General features: G+C 36.5%; 5 protein-coding genes across 14 annotated transcripts; 2 read left to right on the top strand and 3 right to left on the bottom strand.

Annotated features, from left to right (window-relative positions):
* Positions 1 to 911: 911 nt before the first annotated feature.
* On the bottom strand, positions 912 to 2,883 carry LOC111458389 (protein ASPARTIC PROTEASE IN GUARD CELL 2-like). The gene is made up of 3 exons (XM_023101023.1): positions 2,353 to 2,883; positions 1,921 to 2,240; positions 912 to 1,752 (listed from the first exon to the last, which is right to left on the bottom strand). The coding sequence occupies exons 1-3, from the start codon at positions 2,774 to 2,776 to the stop codon at positions 1,027 to 1,029; spliced, it is 1,470 nt and encodes a 489-aa protein (XP_022956791.1). The 5' UTR covers positions 2,777 to 2,883; the 3' UTR covers positions 912 to 1,026.
* Positions 2,884 to 4,999: 2,116 nt separating this feature from the next.
* Positions 5,000 to 7,819, bottom strand: LOC111458391 (reticulocalbin-2-like). Of its 3 annotated transcripts, none has more exons than XM_023101025.1 (7): positions 7,218 to 7,819; positions 6,835 to 6,940; positions 6,692 to 6,757; positions 6,276 to 6,446; positions 5,965 to 6,061; positions 5,240 to 5,387; positions 5,000 to 5,160 (listed from the first exon to the last, which is right to left on the bottom strand). In XM_023101025.1, exons 1-6 carry the CDS (start codon positions 7,741 to 7,743, stop codon positions 5,262 to 5,264), a joined length of 1,092 nt encoding a protein of 363 aa, XP_022956793.1. In that variant the 5' UTR covers positions 7,744 to 7,819; the 3' UTR covers positions 5,000 to 5,160; positions 5,240 to 5,261. The 3 variants fall into 3 exon arrangements, with proteins under 3 accessions (XP_022956793.1, XP_022956794.1, XP_022956792.1); XM_023101026.1 differs by having other exon boundaries at positions 5,001 to 5,159; positions 5,253 to 5,387; positions 6,835 to 6,936; positions 7,217 to 7,818; XM_023101024.1 differs by having other exon boundaries at positions 5,001 to 5,159; positions 5,253 to 5,387; positions 7,218 to 7,818.
* Positions 7,820 to 8,435: 616 nt separating this feature from the next.
* LOC111458392 (transcription factor SRM1-like) lies at positions 8,436 to 12,124 on the top strand. 8 transcript variants are annotated; one of them, XM_023101035.1, is made up of 3 exons: positions 8,436 to 8,721; positions 9,595 to 10,023; positions 11,250 to 12,124. In XM_023101035.1, the coding sequence occupies exons 2-3, from the start codon at positions 9,650 to 9,652 to the stop codon at positions 11,731 to 11,733; spliced, it is 858 nt and encodes a 285-aa protein (XP_022956803.1). In that variant the 5' UTR covers positions 8,436 to 8,721; positions 9,595 to 9,649; the 3' UTR covers positions 11,734 to 12,124. The 8 variants fall into 8 exon arrangements, with proteins under 8 accessions (XP_022956803.1, XP_022956800.1, XP_022956802.1 ...); XM_023101032.1 differs by having other exon boundaries at positions 9,554 to 10,023; XM_023101034.1 differs by lacking the exon at positions 8,436 to 8,721 and adding an exon at positions 8,832 to 8,931.
* Positions 12,125 to 13,379: 1,255 nt separating this feature from the next.
* Positions 13,380 to 14,535, top strand: LOC111458125 (GEM-like protein 4). Its single transcript, XM_023100596.1, has 4 exons — positions 13,380 to 13,596; positions 13,681 to 13,764; positions 13,924 to 14,201; positions 14,279 to 14,535. Exons 1-4 carry the CDS (start codon positions 13,458 to 13,460, stop codon positions 14,444 to 14,446), a joined length of 669 nt encoding a protein of 222 aa, XP_022956364.1. The 5' UTR covers positions 13,380 to 13,457; the 3' UTR covers positions 14,447 to 14,535.
* Positions 14,536 to 15,940: 1,405 nt separating this feature from the next.
* LOC111458126 (GEM-like protein 4) lies at positions 15,941 to 17,104 on the bottom strand. The gene is made up of 4 exons (XM_023100597.1): positions 16,942 to 17,104; positions 16,774 to 16,857; positions 16,339 to 16,616; positions 15,941 to 16,261 (listed from the first exon to the last, which is right to left on the bottom strand). Exons 1-4 carry the CDS (start codon positions 17,075 to 17,077, stop codon positions 16,094 to 16,096), a joined length of 666 nt encoding a protein of 221 aa, XP_022956365.1. The 5' UTR covers positions 17,078 to 17,104; the 3' UTR covers positions 15,941 to 16,093.
* Positions 17,105 to 18,730: the final 1,626 nt, after the last annotated feature.

Below are 18,730 nucleotides of genomic sequence, written 5' to 3'. Positions count from 1 at the left end.
TTGTCGTTAAGAACATGGTGCAATTTACATAGGGCCACAAAGAAATAGTGAACCAAAAGAGTTCTTCACCTCGTGATGCCTTCACATGTCCATCCTATAATTCTGCTTTTCAATCCCATCATTCATACGCCCACTGTAGCACTTGTGACACTATCAAACACGGACATCATAAGATTAAATATATTTGTCATTATGTCCTAAACTTATAATGTCAAATTTATAATATGTTTCGTTCATTTTTTAAATACTTATAAAATATGATCATTATTATTTTATTGATATATATTCATAAAATCTCAGTCTCAATATCATATCGATATCAATATTCTAATTCATAATAATGTTTATTGAAAAATAAAAAACAAACTAGTGTTCAATTAAATTAAAATGTACTTGTTATTGGTTTTTTTTACAAAATTTCTCCATTAATTTTCTGTTTTTTTTAATCATAGAAACCGATTTTTTTTTTTTTCAAATGCTGAGGTTGTAATTGGTTATTCAATCTTTTTTTTAGCCATTTTTTCAAATATCTTTATTATTATTAATAATAAAATCAGAACACCTTAGTAGACTACCCTTTACCTAACAACATCTAGAATTCATCGAATAATGTGATATCTCATACCGGGTAGTAATGAGATGTCGTCTTCATTGAATTGGAATTTATGTTGTGGTCGGCTACTAAATTTTTTTGATAAATTATGGACGTTAAAAATTATTACTTTTTTATGTATATTTTTTAATATGACAATATAAAAATCGAGATGGACAGACAGATAAATATATGAATTGTTTTCAACGCGACGGGTAATATATGACAAGAAAAAATAATATTTTTATATTACATTACAAAAAGCAAAATGCTACATTAATAGAAACTATATATTTTTTTTACCATATAGAAACTATAATAATGCCAAATAAACATTATTTTATTTACATGTGATTTATCTATTAGCTTTGAAACAAAATAATAATGTGATTTTTAAAGACTGTATTCCAAATCTTAATATAGAATTTGCTTATTTAGCAAACATTTGGGCCAAATCCCACGAAACCATTGGCCCCATCGATTGAAATTTGAATACCTTCCTGCTGGATGTTTCCGATTATGGAAAGTCCCGACGGCGACGGAGCAAAAGCGAGGCAAAAAGTTCCGGCGCCGTTGACCGGAATCAAAAAGTTTTTAGCTGGTAACGTCAGAACCGGCCCGTCGGAGAAGTAAAACGACACCGTTGGCACCCGTATGGACTCGAACCCATTGAGATCGAAACACGTGTCAAAGATCGACACACCACCAGCGCGTGGGAGGTTGTTGGTTTGGGCTATGAACGCATCGCGGAATGCCTCGTAGGCTGCCGTTGGTAGACGCGTCACAGCAGTGCCAGTGTCCATTACGACGCCGTTAGTACCGTACTCGGAGAGTTGAAAAGTTTCTTCCGGTATCGGAACTCGAACGCCACCGACGCCGACGCCGGCGAGTCCGATGTAGTAGAAGCTCGGGGCGCGTGGGTTTCTAATCAGGGAAATCCACGTGGCGCCAACCGGCATTGCTCCACGACCGAATTCCAATGTCCCGGTCGAGCCCGTATCTCGGCTCACTAAACAGTAGCTGAATGCACCACCGGTTTGACCGCCGAGCTGCCCGATTAATGACATTGAGCCTCCTCCTAGACCGAGTAACCCAGCGGCCCCAATAAACATGCCTTGATTCGTGTGACCGCATCCAATCGCCACGTCACGAATCATGACCTGGTTGAAAATTTTAATTAATTATTAAATATAAAAATATAATACGATGAAATATTAAAAAGTGTAATAAATTTTGTTACGAAAAATTGAAACCATTGTGAACTATAAACAAATTTTATATTTATTAAATATAAAAATTAAATTAATATTTTGAGGTATAGTGCTGACCTGGCCCATGGTAATAGTTTCGAGGGCGAGAGTGCCTTTAGTGTAAGACCCGTCCCCATAGGACACCTCATATCGACACCGTCCAGCGTGGCAGTCAGTGTTATCAAGGCGGTCACAGACGGTGGAGCCACAAGAGACACCTTCGAAGGAGGAGGAATCAGCCGGGTTGAAAACCGGGTCGGACTGTTGGTAGCATTGGGTACAAGGTTGACATTGGACCCACACAATATCACTACCAGAATCAATCACCATGTACTGACTCCTGGGCGGGCTCCCAACTCCGACCCGAACAAAAAACTCTCCACTTCCTTCTTCCATCCCTAATTCCAATTCCAAATAATTTAACCAAATAAATAAATAAATAAACATTTCAGGAACACACACACAAACTCAAAATTATATATAAAATAAAAAATAAATAAATTTCCTTGCCTGAAACGACATCCGTGGCAAAACTCGCAACCTTGTAACTGTTATCTTGCACGGCGGCGGCGGCGTGAGATAAGCGGCGGACGAGGGTGGCGACTCGTATGGCGTCTCTTTTGATACGTTCATTGAAGGCATGGCGATGGCGATGGCGAAGGGCATGGACGTGGGGTAGTTTATCCCGGTGGAGAAGGTTGAGCTTAAGCGTAGTATTGTGGAATTTTTGAGCAGTGACTTGGAGGTGGGCGTGGGAGAAATTAAGGGTAGGAAGAATGTGAGTGTGATTAAGCTCCAATTTGGTTGGTTTGACATTAAGGTATAGGAAGTTGGGCGGCGGAGATGGGCGGGCTAGGGCGGCGGAGGCGGCGGCCAAGAAGAGGAGGAGATGGAGGAGGAGGAGAAGGGGGGAAGAGGGGTGTTTAAGGAACATGGTTTTGAGGGTTTGAAGTTGGGGATTTGGATTTGGATTAGGTTTATTTGAGGAAGAAGATGGAAGTATTAAGGGCGAGAAAGATGAATATTTGAAGAAGGAAATGATGCGTAATGAAAATGTAATTATGGGTCCCTTTTATTTCTTAAATCATTTGGAGTTTATTCACAATCTTAGGGGCAAATTTGTCTGTGTTTCTTCAATTATTTGCTTCATTTGTCCTGTCTTTAGAAAAAAAAGCAAGAGAGTGGGAGTGGGTTGCAGAGAAAACACTATTCTTTTCACGATTATACCCTTACCCTTACCCTTGCGTACATGGCTATAAGATACCTACGAAGAGGCACCGTACCATATTTATATGGTTTTACCCGACGATTTTTTATCTGCATCTCATGTTCTATGTGAATAACGAGAAATACCAAAATAAAAATAATAATAATTACCGTGGGGTTAGAAAGGTAAAAATCAAATTAATTAACTTCTAAAAAATAATTATTCAAACATATTTCCTTAGGTTTTTTATGCCACTCCCATTTAAATTAGTAGATAGAAATCCTACCCTTATCTTATCTTGCCTTTTATTTTTTTCTTAAATCTTTCTTTATTTTATTTAATAAATATTTAACAGTATTCTTTAAAATAAGACTATTTAAAAAGGGCAATAATTTCGAGTATCCAATTAAAAAGGTGATTAAATTATTAAATCACCTTTTAGTTCTTTTATGGAGGTGAAGTCCACTCAAAATATCAACTAACATCACTAATTAATAATTTGTGTTAAAAAACAAATTTATTTTATTAATTAATCTCATGATAAATCAATAATTGTTTGTATGTTTATAAAAAAAATGTATAAAAATAGTCATTGAAAGAATTTTATTTTAATTTATATATATATATATATATATATATATAAATAAGTATAACATAACAATAATTAATATGCTCAGAAGTTAAAAAATTAATATCTCGTTAAAAATATATACATACAAGTGTCACGCGTGATGTGAAGGCAGAAGAGTGCATATCCAGTTCATTTGTGGTTTGCCAAAAGGTAGGTGGCCAATTTTTTTACTCTCTCTTTCTCAATTATTTTATTTTTAAGTTAAATTTAGTAAATTTTTTTAAAAAATAAAATTTATTTTTATTATTCTATTTCAACTTTCTTCCTTATTCCAAATTATTTCAAATATTTATACTCTATTTTAATATTTAATCATTTGTTTATTTTTGTTAAATTATTTTAACAAATAATGACCAATTAAAGGGATGTAATTTAGGAACGTAATTAAAATTAAACTTTAATTAAAAAAATTACCGTTAAAAATTGAAAGTAAGAGAGAGAGAGAACGGATAAATTTAATACAAGAAAAAAAAAATGCTTTATTAAAAAAATAAAGCATTACTAACTAACACCGCCTTTTACATCAAATTGAGTGCATGCATATTTTTAATATATGTATAGGTTTAAAAAGGCTAAAGGGGTAGATTATTTTTAATAATTAATATGATATTAATACCTAACACTTTATTTTTGTAACTATATGTTTTATTTTTTATTTTTTTTTAAATAAAACATTGTCCACTAATCAAATATGTCATTTAATGGTATGGATTATGTAGATTAAAATAAAAGATATTGGAAAAGCATATTTAATAAGATAATTAAATACGACAAGACCAAACAATTTTGGTCGGATTATAATTATATTTTTGAAATATTAATAATCTAAGTGGAACATTCGAAATATCACAAACAAATGCACGAGTGGATACTACTTAATTAAATACTAATAATTGGACAATTATTATCTCTAAAAGCTTCACTTTTATGTAAAAGATATCATTTTTTATTAAAAATATTAACCAATTTATTGCAATTTTCTCTATAAAAACCCTTTCAATCAATCATGTTCATCAAGGTTTATACGTGTTGATTATATATCAATTTAGATGTTAATTGCAATATATTTACTTAATTATTGTGGATTAATCAATTAAGATATGATTAACTAATTTCATTAATTCATCAAATGTAATAGGGATGAAACAATTTTAGAATTATAATAAATTATATTCTTGTATACAATAATGAAAAAAAAAAAAAACATTGACCAAATGTCATACTCCTCTAATTTTAATTAAAATAAGAACTAATACTAACTTTTAATTATTTTTAAATTTCAGAGTAATATTTTTTGAATGATTTATTTTTATCAATTATTAAAATACCATTAAATTATTAATTATTTTTAAAATTTGACGAGGTATCCAAAAGAATCACCTATAACTAATATTATGTCTAGAGCAAAATCTCTTGAAAATTGTCGAGCTTTGACGACGTCGTTTTCGTTTGTCGCATATTCTGTTTTCTTTAAACAACCTGCAAGCCATGAAAGAAGTTGTGAATAATCAACAAGATGTGAAGAGGATGAAAGATGTAAAGATTACAAGTAACTTTCTTGGCTGTTCTTACAGTATCCAGCTAACGAAATTCATCGTGGTACGGATAGTAATCCATCTCGTATTCACTAAAAACCGAGCTATAGAACACAAACGGGTTGTTGATCATGTCGTTCAAAGTTAGGAGTTCATCATTATCACTATCTGCCTGCAATTCACAACGCCAAGAATCTGTTTTTCAGGCATTCAAAATGATTGAAATTATTCATCTCATGAGCCTAAGAATGTTAACACCAGCTATAACAACCCAAACTCGCAGCTAGCAGATATTGTTCTTTTTGGACTTTCTCTTTCGAACTTTCTCTCAAGATTTTTAAAACGTGTCTGCTAAGGATAAGTTTCCACACCCTTATAAAGAATTGTTCTGTTCCCTCTCCAACCGATGTGGGATCTCACAATCCACCCCCTTTGGAACTCAGCGTCCTCGCTGGCACACTGCTCAGTGTCTGGCTCGATACCATTTGTAACAGCCTAAGCCCACCATTAGCAGATATTGTTCTCTTTGAGCTTTCCCTCAAGGTTTTTAAAACGTGTCTATTAGGGAGACGTTTCCACACCCTTATAAAGAATGCTTTGTTCCTCTCTCCAACCGAGATGGGATCTCACACTGGTGATCCCGACTTTTGTTATGTATAATTTTGTGAATTGGTTAAACCCTTAGGCCTGTAAGACGTATCAGAAACAACATGAAAGCAGCAGAGCCAAGTTTTATGAACTAAAAGTACCTGAGAGATGATGTATTCTGCTTGTTGTCTTGCATAGTAAGCCTCTGATGGATGGATCTTTCCAATAACAGGCAGCAGTTCTGTTGCTGAAAGATACCTGCAGAGAAGCCGAGAATAATATTGTAACCGTCCAAGTCTACCACTAGTAGATATTGTCGTATTTAGGCTTTCCCTACTAGGCTACCCTTCAAGGTTTTAAAACGCATCTGCTAAGGAGAGGTTTCCACACTCTTATAAATAATGCTTCGTTCCCCTCTCGAACCAACGTGAATCATTTACAATAAAAAGGCATATATAGGAACAATGTTTACCCATCTTCGTCCTTGTCAAGCTCTAAGAACATCTTTTTTGCCCGTGCCTCCATTTGATCATCATCCGAACTCAACGAACCGTAATCTTCATCGACTCTTCTTACTAAGTCGAAAATTGCCGGGGAAAACTCGCTGAAGCTGAGCTTTCCATCTTTGCTGTTATCTCTTTCCCTGATCGATAACATTATAACGCCAGCAGTCAGACAAAATAATCTAGTAAGACTAAATCAATTCAAACTTATACTTTCGAGACCGAGAAGTTTAGAACAAATGTTCGAATCTTGTCAATCCAAGGCTCTCTTTGCCGTGTTTTTTCGGTTCATGTAACGGTTTCATGATGTTAAACCATCATTATAGCAACAGTTGAATACAAATACAAACTACAGAAGGCCAAACTTAAGAAGGAATCTATCTACCTTACAACATCTCTACACAGCCATAGAAGCAGCTTTGGATTCCTGCTGTCAGCAGGATGCAAGAAGCTGAGAACGAGCAGATCAAGTAAGTATCGATATCGAGTAAGAGAAATCGATAAACGATGAGCGCTTTTGAAGCTTACTCATTAAATTCAGACATGTCCAAAGCCCCTTTCCCATCAGCATCTGATGCATTGAAATGCTCCTCATTCCACCAGCCAATATCATAGCCGGAAGAACTATTATTACCTTGATGAACAGTTCGGACATTAAACATCAAAATATGTGAAAACTAAGCCTATATGTAGTTATGGATTGCACTTTCTCTGTACAATACTACACAAATTCCAATGTTCATGAACAAATGGCAGTTGGGAACAAAGATATCATATCAGATAGTATAGAATGGCCAAAGAAACAGAGAAAAGATACTAAAATACAAATTCAGAGGACCCCAAAATGAAAGAACACAAAGAACAGTATAATCCAAATGAAAAGTGAGGTATAAAGAAAGAAGATGATCTACCAGCGGCCATAACCCAACTGGGGGGCTCGTACTCGGCGAAGGAAACAAACCCATCACGATCCTCATCGTGAGTTTCAAATTCCCTTTCAGTCCGATGCAGAGCCGCATTCATGGCCTGCTGCCAGTTCCAGCGAGTCAATTCCTCTACAGATATAAACCCATCGGTAGGGTTCACATCGATATTGGGGAAAAGAGAGGACAATCTTTCGGTGACATTAAACCTGTCCTCATCGTTTATGAACTCCTCCCACTCTGGGTGGGAATCGGCGGCATCGGATTGGGAAGGGTCGAGGGAATGGTTCTGCCATTCCTCGTCCTCGCGGCGGAGTTGGATGTTGGCGATGAGAGGGTCGAAGGGGGCGTAGTGGTCTTGTGGCTGACGGTGGAGTGGCTGATTGAAGGTGAAGTTGGAGCGGAGGCGGAGGCGGCGGTGGCGAGGGGTGATGCGTCGTGATGGGGTGTGAAAGAAAAGGATTAGAAGAAGGGAAAAGATTGATATGCCGATCAAAATTGAGAGCTTCCCCATTTTTTTGGACGATTAATTGTTTATTTATTTGGGAAATTGCAGAGCTTCGTGTTTTGATTAATGAAGCTGAAAAGAACAGTTTGTCATTAGATCAGTGTGCTTACATCCAAATGGATTTATTTATTTATTTTTTAAGTCTGAGTTAAAAATAAAAGAAAAAGAAAAAGAAAAAGAAAAAAACCCACTTGATTTAATTAATTTTTTCAAATCGTTTCCTCCCTCACGTTCTCTAAAACATTTCTAGCTAACGTGACTCGAACAACATATACTGACGTTGTCTGCGACATTCGAATTTCTCACGACTCAACTTGATTGCTGTCTTGCTGTCGTAAGAGTGCAATTGTGACAAGACGAGGAATTCGAACCTGATTTCAAAAGAATTTTATGAGGAAAAAGAATTAAATGGGGACGGAGGGAAATGAGAAACCATCCCCTCCCCCATAAACACGATGGTTTCAAGGTTCTCATTGTTTTAAATACTAAAAACTATTATGAATTTGATTTGAAAGCTCCAAAATTTGGAGGTATATATTTTTAATAATTTAACCTAAATAAAAAAAAAAATTAAAATCTTCATGATCAATTGCAAAGCCCAATTAATCATAAACAAATTGAAAATCAAAACCCAATTATGTTGATTTTCTACCAGAAATTCTTTTAATTGAAACAATACCCTGTTTTTGTAATTTTGTGTTGGTGAAATTGGCAAGATCAATTGCTTTGGAAACACTCGAATCACGAACGCCAATGGGTAGAATTTGGGTTCGGCCCTCTCTCGTTTTCTGCTATGCAACTAATTTACAGTTGCCCATCTACCCGCTTCCTTCACCGTTCCATTTATTTGGCATACAATCAAAGAACTTCAAAAGAAATCATCAAATTTCAATCGCCCATTGTTCGCTGCTGCTTCCTCCATGGATTTCTTGTTCTCGTGTTCATAAGGACTCGCAGATTCTGTCTTTTTGAACACTATAAAAGGTTTGTCCGAAATTCTGTCTCTATCAGCTGTCTTATTTACAGTAAGTAGTTGTTGGGCATGGGACCTAATACCCATCAGAGTCCCCTTTTCGTAAAGTTCAGTAAAACCCATCATCGTTGCTTGTAATTTCTTCACCTACCTTGTAAAAATCTACTGAATCAGGGCCCCATTATTTGAATCCCTCCCTTTTTTGTTTCAACTTTCTCTGGGTATGTTTCTAAGGCTGAGAGGAAGTAAGAACAGTGAATGTTTTGATTCTTACTCATTTAGGGCTCTTTGTGCTACTGGATTTGGCCATTTTGATCTTGTTTGTGGCTATGGATTATGAGTTTCTGGGTTTTTCATCAATCAAGGGGTTGAAGAACCAGGCACTGTTCTTTATCACTTCTGGCTGTTCTTGAATGAAAGAGTAGTAAAAGCACATGGGTTTCATTTTCCTTTGCTTTTTAGTGCCTAGAATCTATGCTCTGAAGGGATTGAAGCTTTTCATCTCAACTTTGCATCTTTTTCTCTTTTCATTGATGCCAAATCTTATCTCACAATGAAGTGTTAGCTGCTTGTGAAATGGTTTTACTATTTGAGTAGCTGAAGAACATAGAGCCTAAGGAGGTAGTTGGCTTTTGGCGGCTGTTGTTTTAGGTTCATAAAAGTAGATATCAATTTATAACGTGTTCTTGTCAAATGATACGATGATTTCTTGATTCATCTTTGTTTGATATTTATTGTTGTTCTTCACAGATTTCATCATCAAAGGATGAAATTCTTTCCCATTATATCTTTTGCTTTCTTTTGAAAATTGATGTGTTCTCTTACTCTCCAATGGATTTTCAGATTTTCCCCATTTCCTAAAGCGTTCTTGACATGGATTTTAGATCATAGCAGAGCTTCATAGATTTGTCTGTTCTTGGGGAATAAGCACAAGGCTAGATGGCGGTGGACGAAAAGAGTAAGAGCTCGATTTGGAGTCGAGATCAGGACAAGGCATTTGAGAATGCTCTAGCCACTTATCCAGAGGATGCTGCTGATCGTTGGGAGAAGATTGCGGCGGACATAGCTGGAAGAACAGTAGAAGAGATAAAAGATCATTACAAGGTGTTGGTTGATGATGTTAACCAAATTGAATCTGGATTGGTTCCTCTGCCGTGCTATAGCTTTTGTTCTGATGGGTCTCCAAGTGATGATACTAAAAAGAAGGGAGACCACCATGGGGTTGATAATAGTGAACCTTGTATGGGAAATAAAGCTCCAAGATCTGACCAAGAGCGTAGAAAGGGGACTGCATGGACAGAAGATGAGCACAGGTAAGCTTTTGATGATGTGCTTTTAATTCAGCTCTCTCATTCTTCATCATATCTTCATATCTTGTATGTGTTGATGGTAAGCTCATCCAAACTGCAATGGAAATGGGGCAGAGAGAAGTTTCCATCTCTTTTCTCAACTCTCTTCCCTTCTGTTCTATGGTTTGAAGTTCTTAAGGATGAGATAGGATAAGTATGACCTTATTTGCTATAGGTTGTACAACTTGTGTCCTTTGAGTTCTAAAAATGCGTATGCTAGGAAGAGGTTTCCACACCCTTATAAAAAATGTTTCGTTTCCTTCTCCAACTGATATGGGATCTCACGATCCATTCCCCTTTAGGGCCTAGCGTCCTCACTGGCACACCCCGCCTGGTGTCCACCCCCCTTCGAGGCCCAACATTCTCACTGTCACATCGCCTGGTGTCTATCTCCTTCATAGCCCAACGTCCTCGCTGACACACTCCTCAGTGTCCACCCCCTTTGAGACCAGCGTCCTTGCTCACACACCACCTAGTGTCTGACTTTGATACCAACTGTGACAACCCAACCCCACCGCTAGTAGATATTGATCTCACAATATTGTGAGATCCCACGTCGGTCGTAGAAGGGAACGAAACATTTTTATAAGGATGTAGAAACTAATCCATAGCAGACGCGTTTTAAAAATCTTAAGAGGAAGCTCGAAAGGGAAAGTCCAAATTGAACAATATTTGCTAGCGATGGGCTTGGACTCCTGCAACATACTATAAGTGGTCAGCATATTAGCTGCAGTGAGGATATTCCTTTTTCTTTTCTGTTTAGGCACATCACAAGTGGTTCGAACATACCTTCTCAGTCTTTGATCATCTACCCTTTGGTTACCCGGATGAAACAAAATTTTATTAGACGGGTTAACTACAATTGTTGAGAATTGTTGGGAGAGAGTTCTACGATGACTAATTAAGGGGAAGATTATAGGTTTATAAGTAAGGAATACTATATCCATTGATACGAGGCATTTTGGGGAAACTAAAAGTAAAGCCATGAGAGCTTATGCTCAAAGTAGACCGTTCGCGATTCCTAACATCAATAACATAGGACGGAAGCTATGGTTCTAAGATGGAACACTGGTATATTTGCACGGTTGTGCGTTTGTTTAATTGTTTTTACTAAGAAGATCTTGCCATAAATTCATTAATCATTTTGGGATGATACCAAGGCTTTACTTTGAGCATTTGTTACCAAACAGACTATTTCTTCTGGGTTTGGATAAATATGGAAAAGGAGATTGGCGAAGTATTTCCCGGAACTTTGTGGTGACAAGAACACCGACTCAAGTGGCAAGCCATGCTCAAAAGTACTTCATTCGTCTGAACTCAATGAACAAAGACAGAAGGCGGTCGAGCATCCATGATATCACCCGTGTCGATAATGGAGATGTATCTGCACATCAAGGACCAATTACTGGTGAAGCAAATAGTTCTGGAGGAGGAGGAGGAAGCTCTACCAGCAACTCCTCCAAACAGCCATCTCAACCACCTACTGGATCATTCGATGTCGGGATATACGGCGCTCTAGCCGTCGAGCAGCCCGTAGGAGGTCCCTTTGGTCCGGCAGTTGCCACTCCGGTTAGTACTCCTCCAGCAGCACATACGACATATGCAGTCAGATCCCGTGTAGTGAACTCACTGGTTCGTAGACCACCAGTGAATATGAGCTCCATAACATATTAAAGGTAATGTTCTGTTCTGTTCTGTTGTGGCATAGCTTATCTGAAGAGTGGTCTTATGTTCTTGTTTGGTCTCACAGGACATTTACTTGTTAGTACTTGTTTCACGAATGAATGATGTTTGGGATTCAATGTTCTTTTCCAAGCCATTGGATTAAGGTTGTTTCATTTTAGTTCAGTAATTCATAGGAGTGTTGAGAACCCAATCGAATCGAGTTGGATCCAAAGCCGAGAATGTGTTGGGTCGGGTTGATTTTTGCAGCAAACCGACACGACCCGTTTTCTTTATAGGATTTTTGGAGATACAATGTACAAGTAATAGGGGTGGCTTGGCAATTTGAAACCAAACATATTGATGTCATTTTTGAAACATGGTTTGATTTGAAATTGGATAATTTGCCTTTTCTTTTGTACGTAGAAAGCAACCCATCATATCAATACCCCAATAAGAAGACTGAATTCTCTCTCTCCCTTTTTTTTTTAAAAAAAAAATCCTAACGAAGCTTCTCGAGTCATCTCCACATTCCCATCACTCTTAGAGATGTCTACGGGATCTCCGTTTTCGATCCCATTTAGCTTCTCACCACTCTCTTTTTCATTTCCGTTTAGATGAGATTTTCTATTTTATTTTAAGTAGATCTCAATGAGTTAAATAGATATCTCTAATTACTCTGTCTTTTTTAATTTTTTTTAAGTTTGTTTGTCACCTTTTCCTCGTAAGCACTCTCATTTGAATGTAATCCTGATCTACTCGGGTGTCACTTTACTTAGAAAAAACGCGTGTTGTCATGAGAAAGCAAACAAACCACCTCAGAAAAAGGCATACAAAATCAATGACTTTATATGTAGGAGAGAAAAAGGCGAGACTTGGGATAACGTATTATATGATGAATTATGGTCGGCAAAGAAAAATGCATGAATTGCATTGCATGGACCTCCACCTCAGCCCTACTTTATCCACGTCATGCCTTCTTGCTTTTATCAACCCTTTTCTTTTCTTTTTAATTACTTTTTTAAAAAAATTTATTTTCATGAGCGGAACCATTCCTTATTAGGGTATAAAAACCTCTCACTAATAGACGCGTTTTAAAATTATAAGGCTAACGACAATATGTAACGGACAAAAATGGACAATATTTGTTAGGGTTTGAGATGTTACACGTACAGTGTTATGATTTAATATTGATTTCAACTATAAACATCGATGATTGAACATATGCAAAATCTTTTCTTTATATACGATCGTTTAGAAGAATTGATTTCTCACATCATCTTGTTTTGGAGAATCTCATACTAACGAACATTGTCTTTTTATTTATATACCATTTGTCGCTATCACGTTTAAAGCCCATGTGAGACGATGTTGATATCTCCGACATGAACACGTATACCCTTAAACGTTAGGTCATGAAAAGGGTTTTTTTTGAAACAAACCCATTCTTAGAGCTTAAGCCTTTGAATGGATTTTAATTATTCAAATGGTCACAAACAGTTGATGATTAGTTGGATTTGGTATGCTTTGTTGAAGAGGGAAAGAGAAGAAGGGTCCCTCCATAGTCGTTGATGATGAGGCAGACATGACTCAGCTCACAAACCAAAAGCTTTAATTTCATCCCTTTAAATACATGAACTCAATTCAATGATCATCCCACCAGATTCATAGCTTGCATTCAACAATTTCTAAATCTTTCTAAAAATCATTACTTTCTGTTTCTTTGATCCAAAAAAATGAAAATTACAATTCAAGAACATGTTTTTGGAGCTCAGATGAAGTCTTTGGGTCTTGCTCGAGCAAGATTTTTGGCTGATCCCTCCAAGCATTTCCATATGTCTTCTTTAGATGATGGGTCTCAATCAATTCAGAAATGTAAGCTTAAGAAGAACAAAAAAAGTGTTCTTTTTTGGTTGAATCTATGAATAATTTGCTGATTTGGGTTTTGAATTGTTGCAGATAATGGGAAAGATTGGATCTTGAATAGAGTCCACAAAAATGGGAGAAAACCCGACAATATCATCCGTGCACTCCGAGAACATGGTAAGTCATCTACCAACATTCCAAAATTTGAATTAGGATTTGGTATTGAAAGCTATCCTGACCTACCAACGTACATGGTAGGAATAGTTTTCTCTCTTAGAAAGTAGGTGACACGATTAATAGTTCACCATTTCTTATCATTTGGGGTCGGATTTGCAGTGAAATTAGGAGCGAAGATCACAGAAACAGTGAAGGGAAAGTTGAGGTTAGGAGCAAGAATTGTAAGGGTTGGAGGGGTGAGGAAGATCTACAAGAAGCTATTCACAGTGAGTGAAGGAGAGAAGCTTTTGAAGGCATCACAATGCTATTTGTCAACAACAGCTGGGCCTATGGCTGGCCTTCTCTTCATTTCCACTCATAACATTGCCTTTTGCAGTGATAAATCCATCAAACTCTCTTCCCCAAATGGCGAAGAACATGTTAGAATTCACTATAAGGTAATTAAGCCCTCCTTAAGAATGCCTGTTTTTGATTAATTTGTGATTTGTAAGCTTAAGATGAACAAATTTTGCAGGTTGTGATACCAAATGAGAAGGTGATGAGAGTAAATGAGAGTGAGAATGTGAAGAAAGCATCACAAAAGTACATACAAATAGTGACAGTGGACAAGTTCGAGTTTTGGTTTATGGGGTTTCTAAAGTATCAATCAACTTTCAACTCTCTTCAAGCACTACAAAGATGACTTTGAGCTGTCTGCTTTTCTCATGGTTGGATGATGAAGATGTGTCTATGAATATGCAACTTGAAGCATAAAATAGTGATTGTTTTGTATAGATTATTGATTCTATCTAATGACAAAATTACTACATTTTTCGATCTCTTTTGAGCTTTCTAGTCGTGGGATTCTCCAAAAGATCAATTGTTCATCTCTCATTTGGGTGTGGTCTGATTCATTCATGTACTCCTCATTTACGCGAGTGTTATAAAGTACGTATTACCATTCTTGAAGGTACTTAGAGTGGTTCAATATCTCCGTTTCTTACATCCAAGTAGAGGAGACGTATATAAATGAACTACACATCTGAAGTTTAGGAACTTTGAGTCCATGAAAGCATATGATTAAGCTAAGAATTTCAAAAAACCGATAACTTTTGCTTATATATCAACAAGATATATCTTCTTTTTTGGTTATCCAATAAAACCTTTATAACTAAGTGTTAGAGGTAGCAACTCTAGATGTTAGATGCAACTATTCACACATAGGTTATCGTATGTATGCTTGACTTCGGTTGTCGGTGCTATAGGGGTAGGAGTATATTATGGCATAACGATGAATAATTTAGAATTAGAATTAGTCCGATCCAGGGATTCTTCTTTCACTTGGTAAAACTATTTGAAGAATCTTTACCGTTGAAATAAGATGGTGTTCAAACTCTCGAAATGTCGTCTAGATAGGGGGCCTTCCCTTTCTGATTGAACTGACTCTAATGGATCTCGTAAGATTCTTGATAAATTCTTCGATTTCTCCGGAATCAAACTTAAAAGATATTATAAATTGAAAAACATGAGAGGATCCAAGAAGTTGGGAGTTGGGTGGGTGTTGTTGTTGTGTATGGTGGTGAAGCCATTGAAGACAAAAGCATGTGATTTGGTGGTTTATTTGACTCATACATTGCTTTTCTTTCCCTCATTACCTATAAAAAGCTTAACAAAATCTTTGCTGACTTATAAAATTAAGTTTCCAGCTCTGAAAGTGTTGCATGTGATGCCACCACCTCATACACTTTCATGTCCTTATCATCAAAGCAAAAAGGAAGGAATCCATCATCATTGCTGACTTGTATATATAACATGCAAATTTCGATTCCACAAACTAATTCAATCTCGTTCCGGTTCTTAAACTTTTTGAGATCGGGATCCTTTATGATTTCAAAATATCTATTTTAATCGTTGAGCTTTTTGTTCAACTATGTAACAACTATTAAGAAATATTATTTCCATTGGTACGAAGCTTGTTGGGAAAAACAAAAACAAAGTCACGAGAGCTTATACTTAAAGTGGTCAATATCATATTAGTGTGGTGGGACGTTTCTATCAATAGTATTAGAATTCTCAAGCGTCTAACAAATAAGTTATGAGCATGTTGAAGGAAAGGTTCTGATGAATGAGTAAAGTGGACAATATCATATCAATGTTGTTTTTTAATGTTCATCTTTTAGGGACGTAGGAACATATATGATCATAACATCAAATCGGAAGTGATTCGAGGGATGAAAATGGATACAAATTTTCAAATTTAGGGATAAAAATGGAGTAATTTACTCCAATAATCTGTACAAAACAATCACTATTTCATGCTTCAAATTGCATATTTATAGACACATTTCCATCATCTTTGTAGTCCTTGAAGAGAGTTGAAAGTTGATTGATACTTTAGAAACCCCATAAACCAAAACTCGAACTTGTCCACTGTCACTATTTGTATGTACTTTTGTGATGCTTTCTTCACATTCTCACTCTCATTTACTCTCATCACCTTCTCATTTGGTATCACAACCTGCAAAATTTGTTCATCTTAAGCTTACAAATCACAAATTAATCAAAAACAGGCGTTCTTAAGGAGGGCTTCATTACCTTATAGTGAATTCTAACATGTTCTTCGCCATTTGGGGAAGAGAGTTTGATGGATTTGTCACTGCAAAACGCAATGTTATGAGTGGAAATGAAGAGAAGGCCAGCCATAGGCCCAGCTGTTGTTGACAAATAGCATTGTGATGCCTTCAAAAGCTTCTCTCCTTCACTCACTGTGAATAGCTTCTTGTAGATCTTCCTCACCCCTCCAACTCTTACAATTCTTGCTCCTAACCTCAACTTTCCCTTCACTGTTTCTGTGATCTTAGCTCCTAATTTCACTGCAAATCCGACCCCAAATTATAAGAAATGGTGAACCATTAATCGTGTCACCTGCTTTTTAAGAGAAAACTATTCCTACCAGGTACGTTGGTAGGTCAGGATAGCTTTCAATACCAAATCCTAATTCAAATTTTGGAATGTTTGTAGATGACTTACCATGTTCTCGGAGTGCGCGGATGATATTGTCGGGTTTTCTCCCATTTTTGTGGACTCTATTCAAGATCCAATCTTTCCCATTATCTGCAACAATTCAAAACCCAAATCAGCAAATTATTCATAGATTCAACCAAAAAAGAACACTTTTTTTGTTCTTCTTAAGCTTACATTTCTGAATTGATTGAGACCCATCATCTAAAGAAGACATATGGAAATGCTTGGAGGGATCAGCCAAAAATCTTGCTCGAGCAAGACCCAATGACAGCTGCATTCCAAGAACTTGTTGTTGAATTGCAGATTTCATTTTTTGGATCGAAAATAATTAGAGGGTTTAGAAGGTGGTAGGGTGTGAGAATGGAGTAAATGTATATTTAAAGGGAACAAGTTTGGTGCATGGAGAGATGGCGGGTTCAAATTAAAGCTTTTGCTTTTGCTTTTGATTTGTGAGCTGAGTCATGTCTCCCTCATCATCAACTACCATGGAATAATAAAGAATCCATCTTTTACCTATTTTACTCAACAATATGTGCTAGCAAGCAGTGGATTGTGAGATCCCACGTCGATTATGGAGAGAAACGAATTATTTCTTATAAGGGTATAGAAACCTCTTCCTAGTGGGACGAGTTTTAAAACGTTACGGCAGCGGTGACCTTGAGCCATTATAATTTACATTTCATTACGATTACGATTAGGTTATGGATAATGATGTAATTGAGTTATTTTTGGAAATGGTTAATGGATAAATGGGTGTAAAAGAAAGAAGATGCATGTATTTCATGGATGGCTATTCTTGAATTTGAACGTTACTTTCTTTCTTGATGACCAAATTCAACCAAACAAAAATATGGATTTTTGCTTATCTTCTTTGTTGGGCTGTCTTTTTTCCTTTTGCAATTGATGAATGACTCATCATTCACTATCGCCGACATCTCCCTCTTTACAAATAACAATTAAAAAAACATAAATTTCAAAACCCAAATCTATAAAAATGAAATTACAACCGGTGACGTTTTAAAAACCGAAGCTTGAAAGGAAGGATCTAAAAAGAACAATATTTGATAGCTGTGAGCTTAGTCTGTTACAAGACATGACACTTAAAGACAGACAAACACGCTTAAATATGATGTTCTTATGATTTGAGCTACGAAAAAATCGAGACGATCCCAAGAAAGTGGGGGAATTTGCAGGGTGATCGGGGCGAATCGAAGACAAAAGAAGAAGCAGGAGGAGGAGAATGAGAAGGTGACATAAAAGTTAGAGATAATGGGAAGCACAGCTTTGACACAAAATATGGTTTAAAAAGTTATGAGAAAGCATGTGATTTGGTGGTTCATTTGACTCATCCATGCCTTTTTCTTTCCTATCATTATCTAAAATCTTAACAAAATCTGTGCTGACTTCACAAACCCACCTGGCCACCTCCCAAAGTTGCACATGATATCACACATCCAAACTTTCCTTATCACCAAGGGAAATGGAATGCTATCAAACATCACTGCTTACAAAACATGCCAACTTCAATTGTATTTAAATTCGTGAAACACCCCAAACACACACTGTTAGTAGATATTGTCTGCTTTAGCTCATTACGTATCACCATCAGTTTCATGGTTTTAAAATACGTATGTTAAGAAAAGGTTTCCACACTCTTATAAGAAATGTTTTGTTTCTCTCTTAAACCAACGTGAGACCTCACAATCAACTCCCTCTATAGGGCCCCCCAGCGTCCTCTCTAGCACCGTCAAGTGTCTGGTCTTGATACTATTTGTATCAGTCAAACATATTGCTAGCAGATATTGTCAGTTTTTGTAATACCCGAACTACAATGGAAAGTTTAAAATCTAAGTTTACCTTGAAAGTCGATCTCTCTCAATTTTATTGAAGGTTTTAGGGACCAAAATCCGAGATGCAGCCCAAGAGAAAGATGATTTGAAATAAAAGAAGAAGTTAAGAAAAA

This window comes from Cucurbita moschata, unplaced genomic scaffold (assembly GCF_002738365.1).
Source record: "Cucurbita moschata cultivar Rifu unplaced genomic scaffold, Cmos_1.0 Cmo_Scf00021, whole genome shotgun sequence".
NCBI lineage: Eukaryota > Viridiplantae > Streptophyta > Magnoliopsida > Cucurbitales > Cucurbitaceae > Cucurbita > Cucurbita moschata.
The sequence above is the reverse complement of the archived record's forward strand: the minus strand, read 5'-3'. Positions and strand labels throughout refer to the sequence as shown.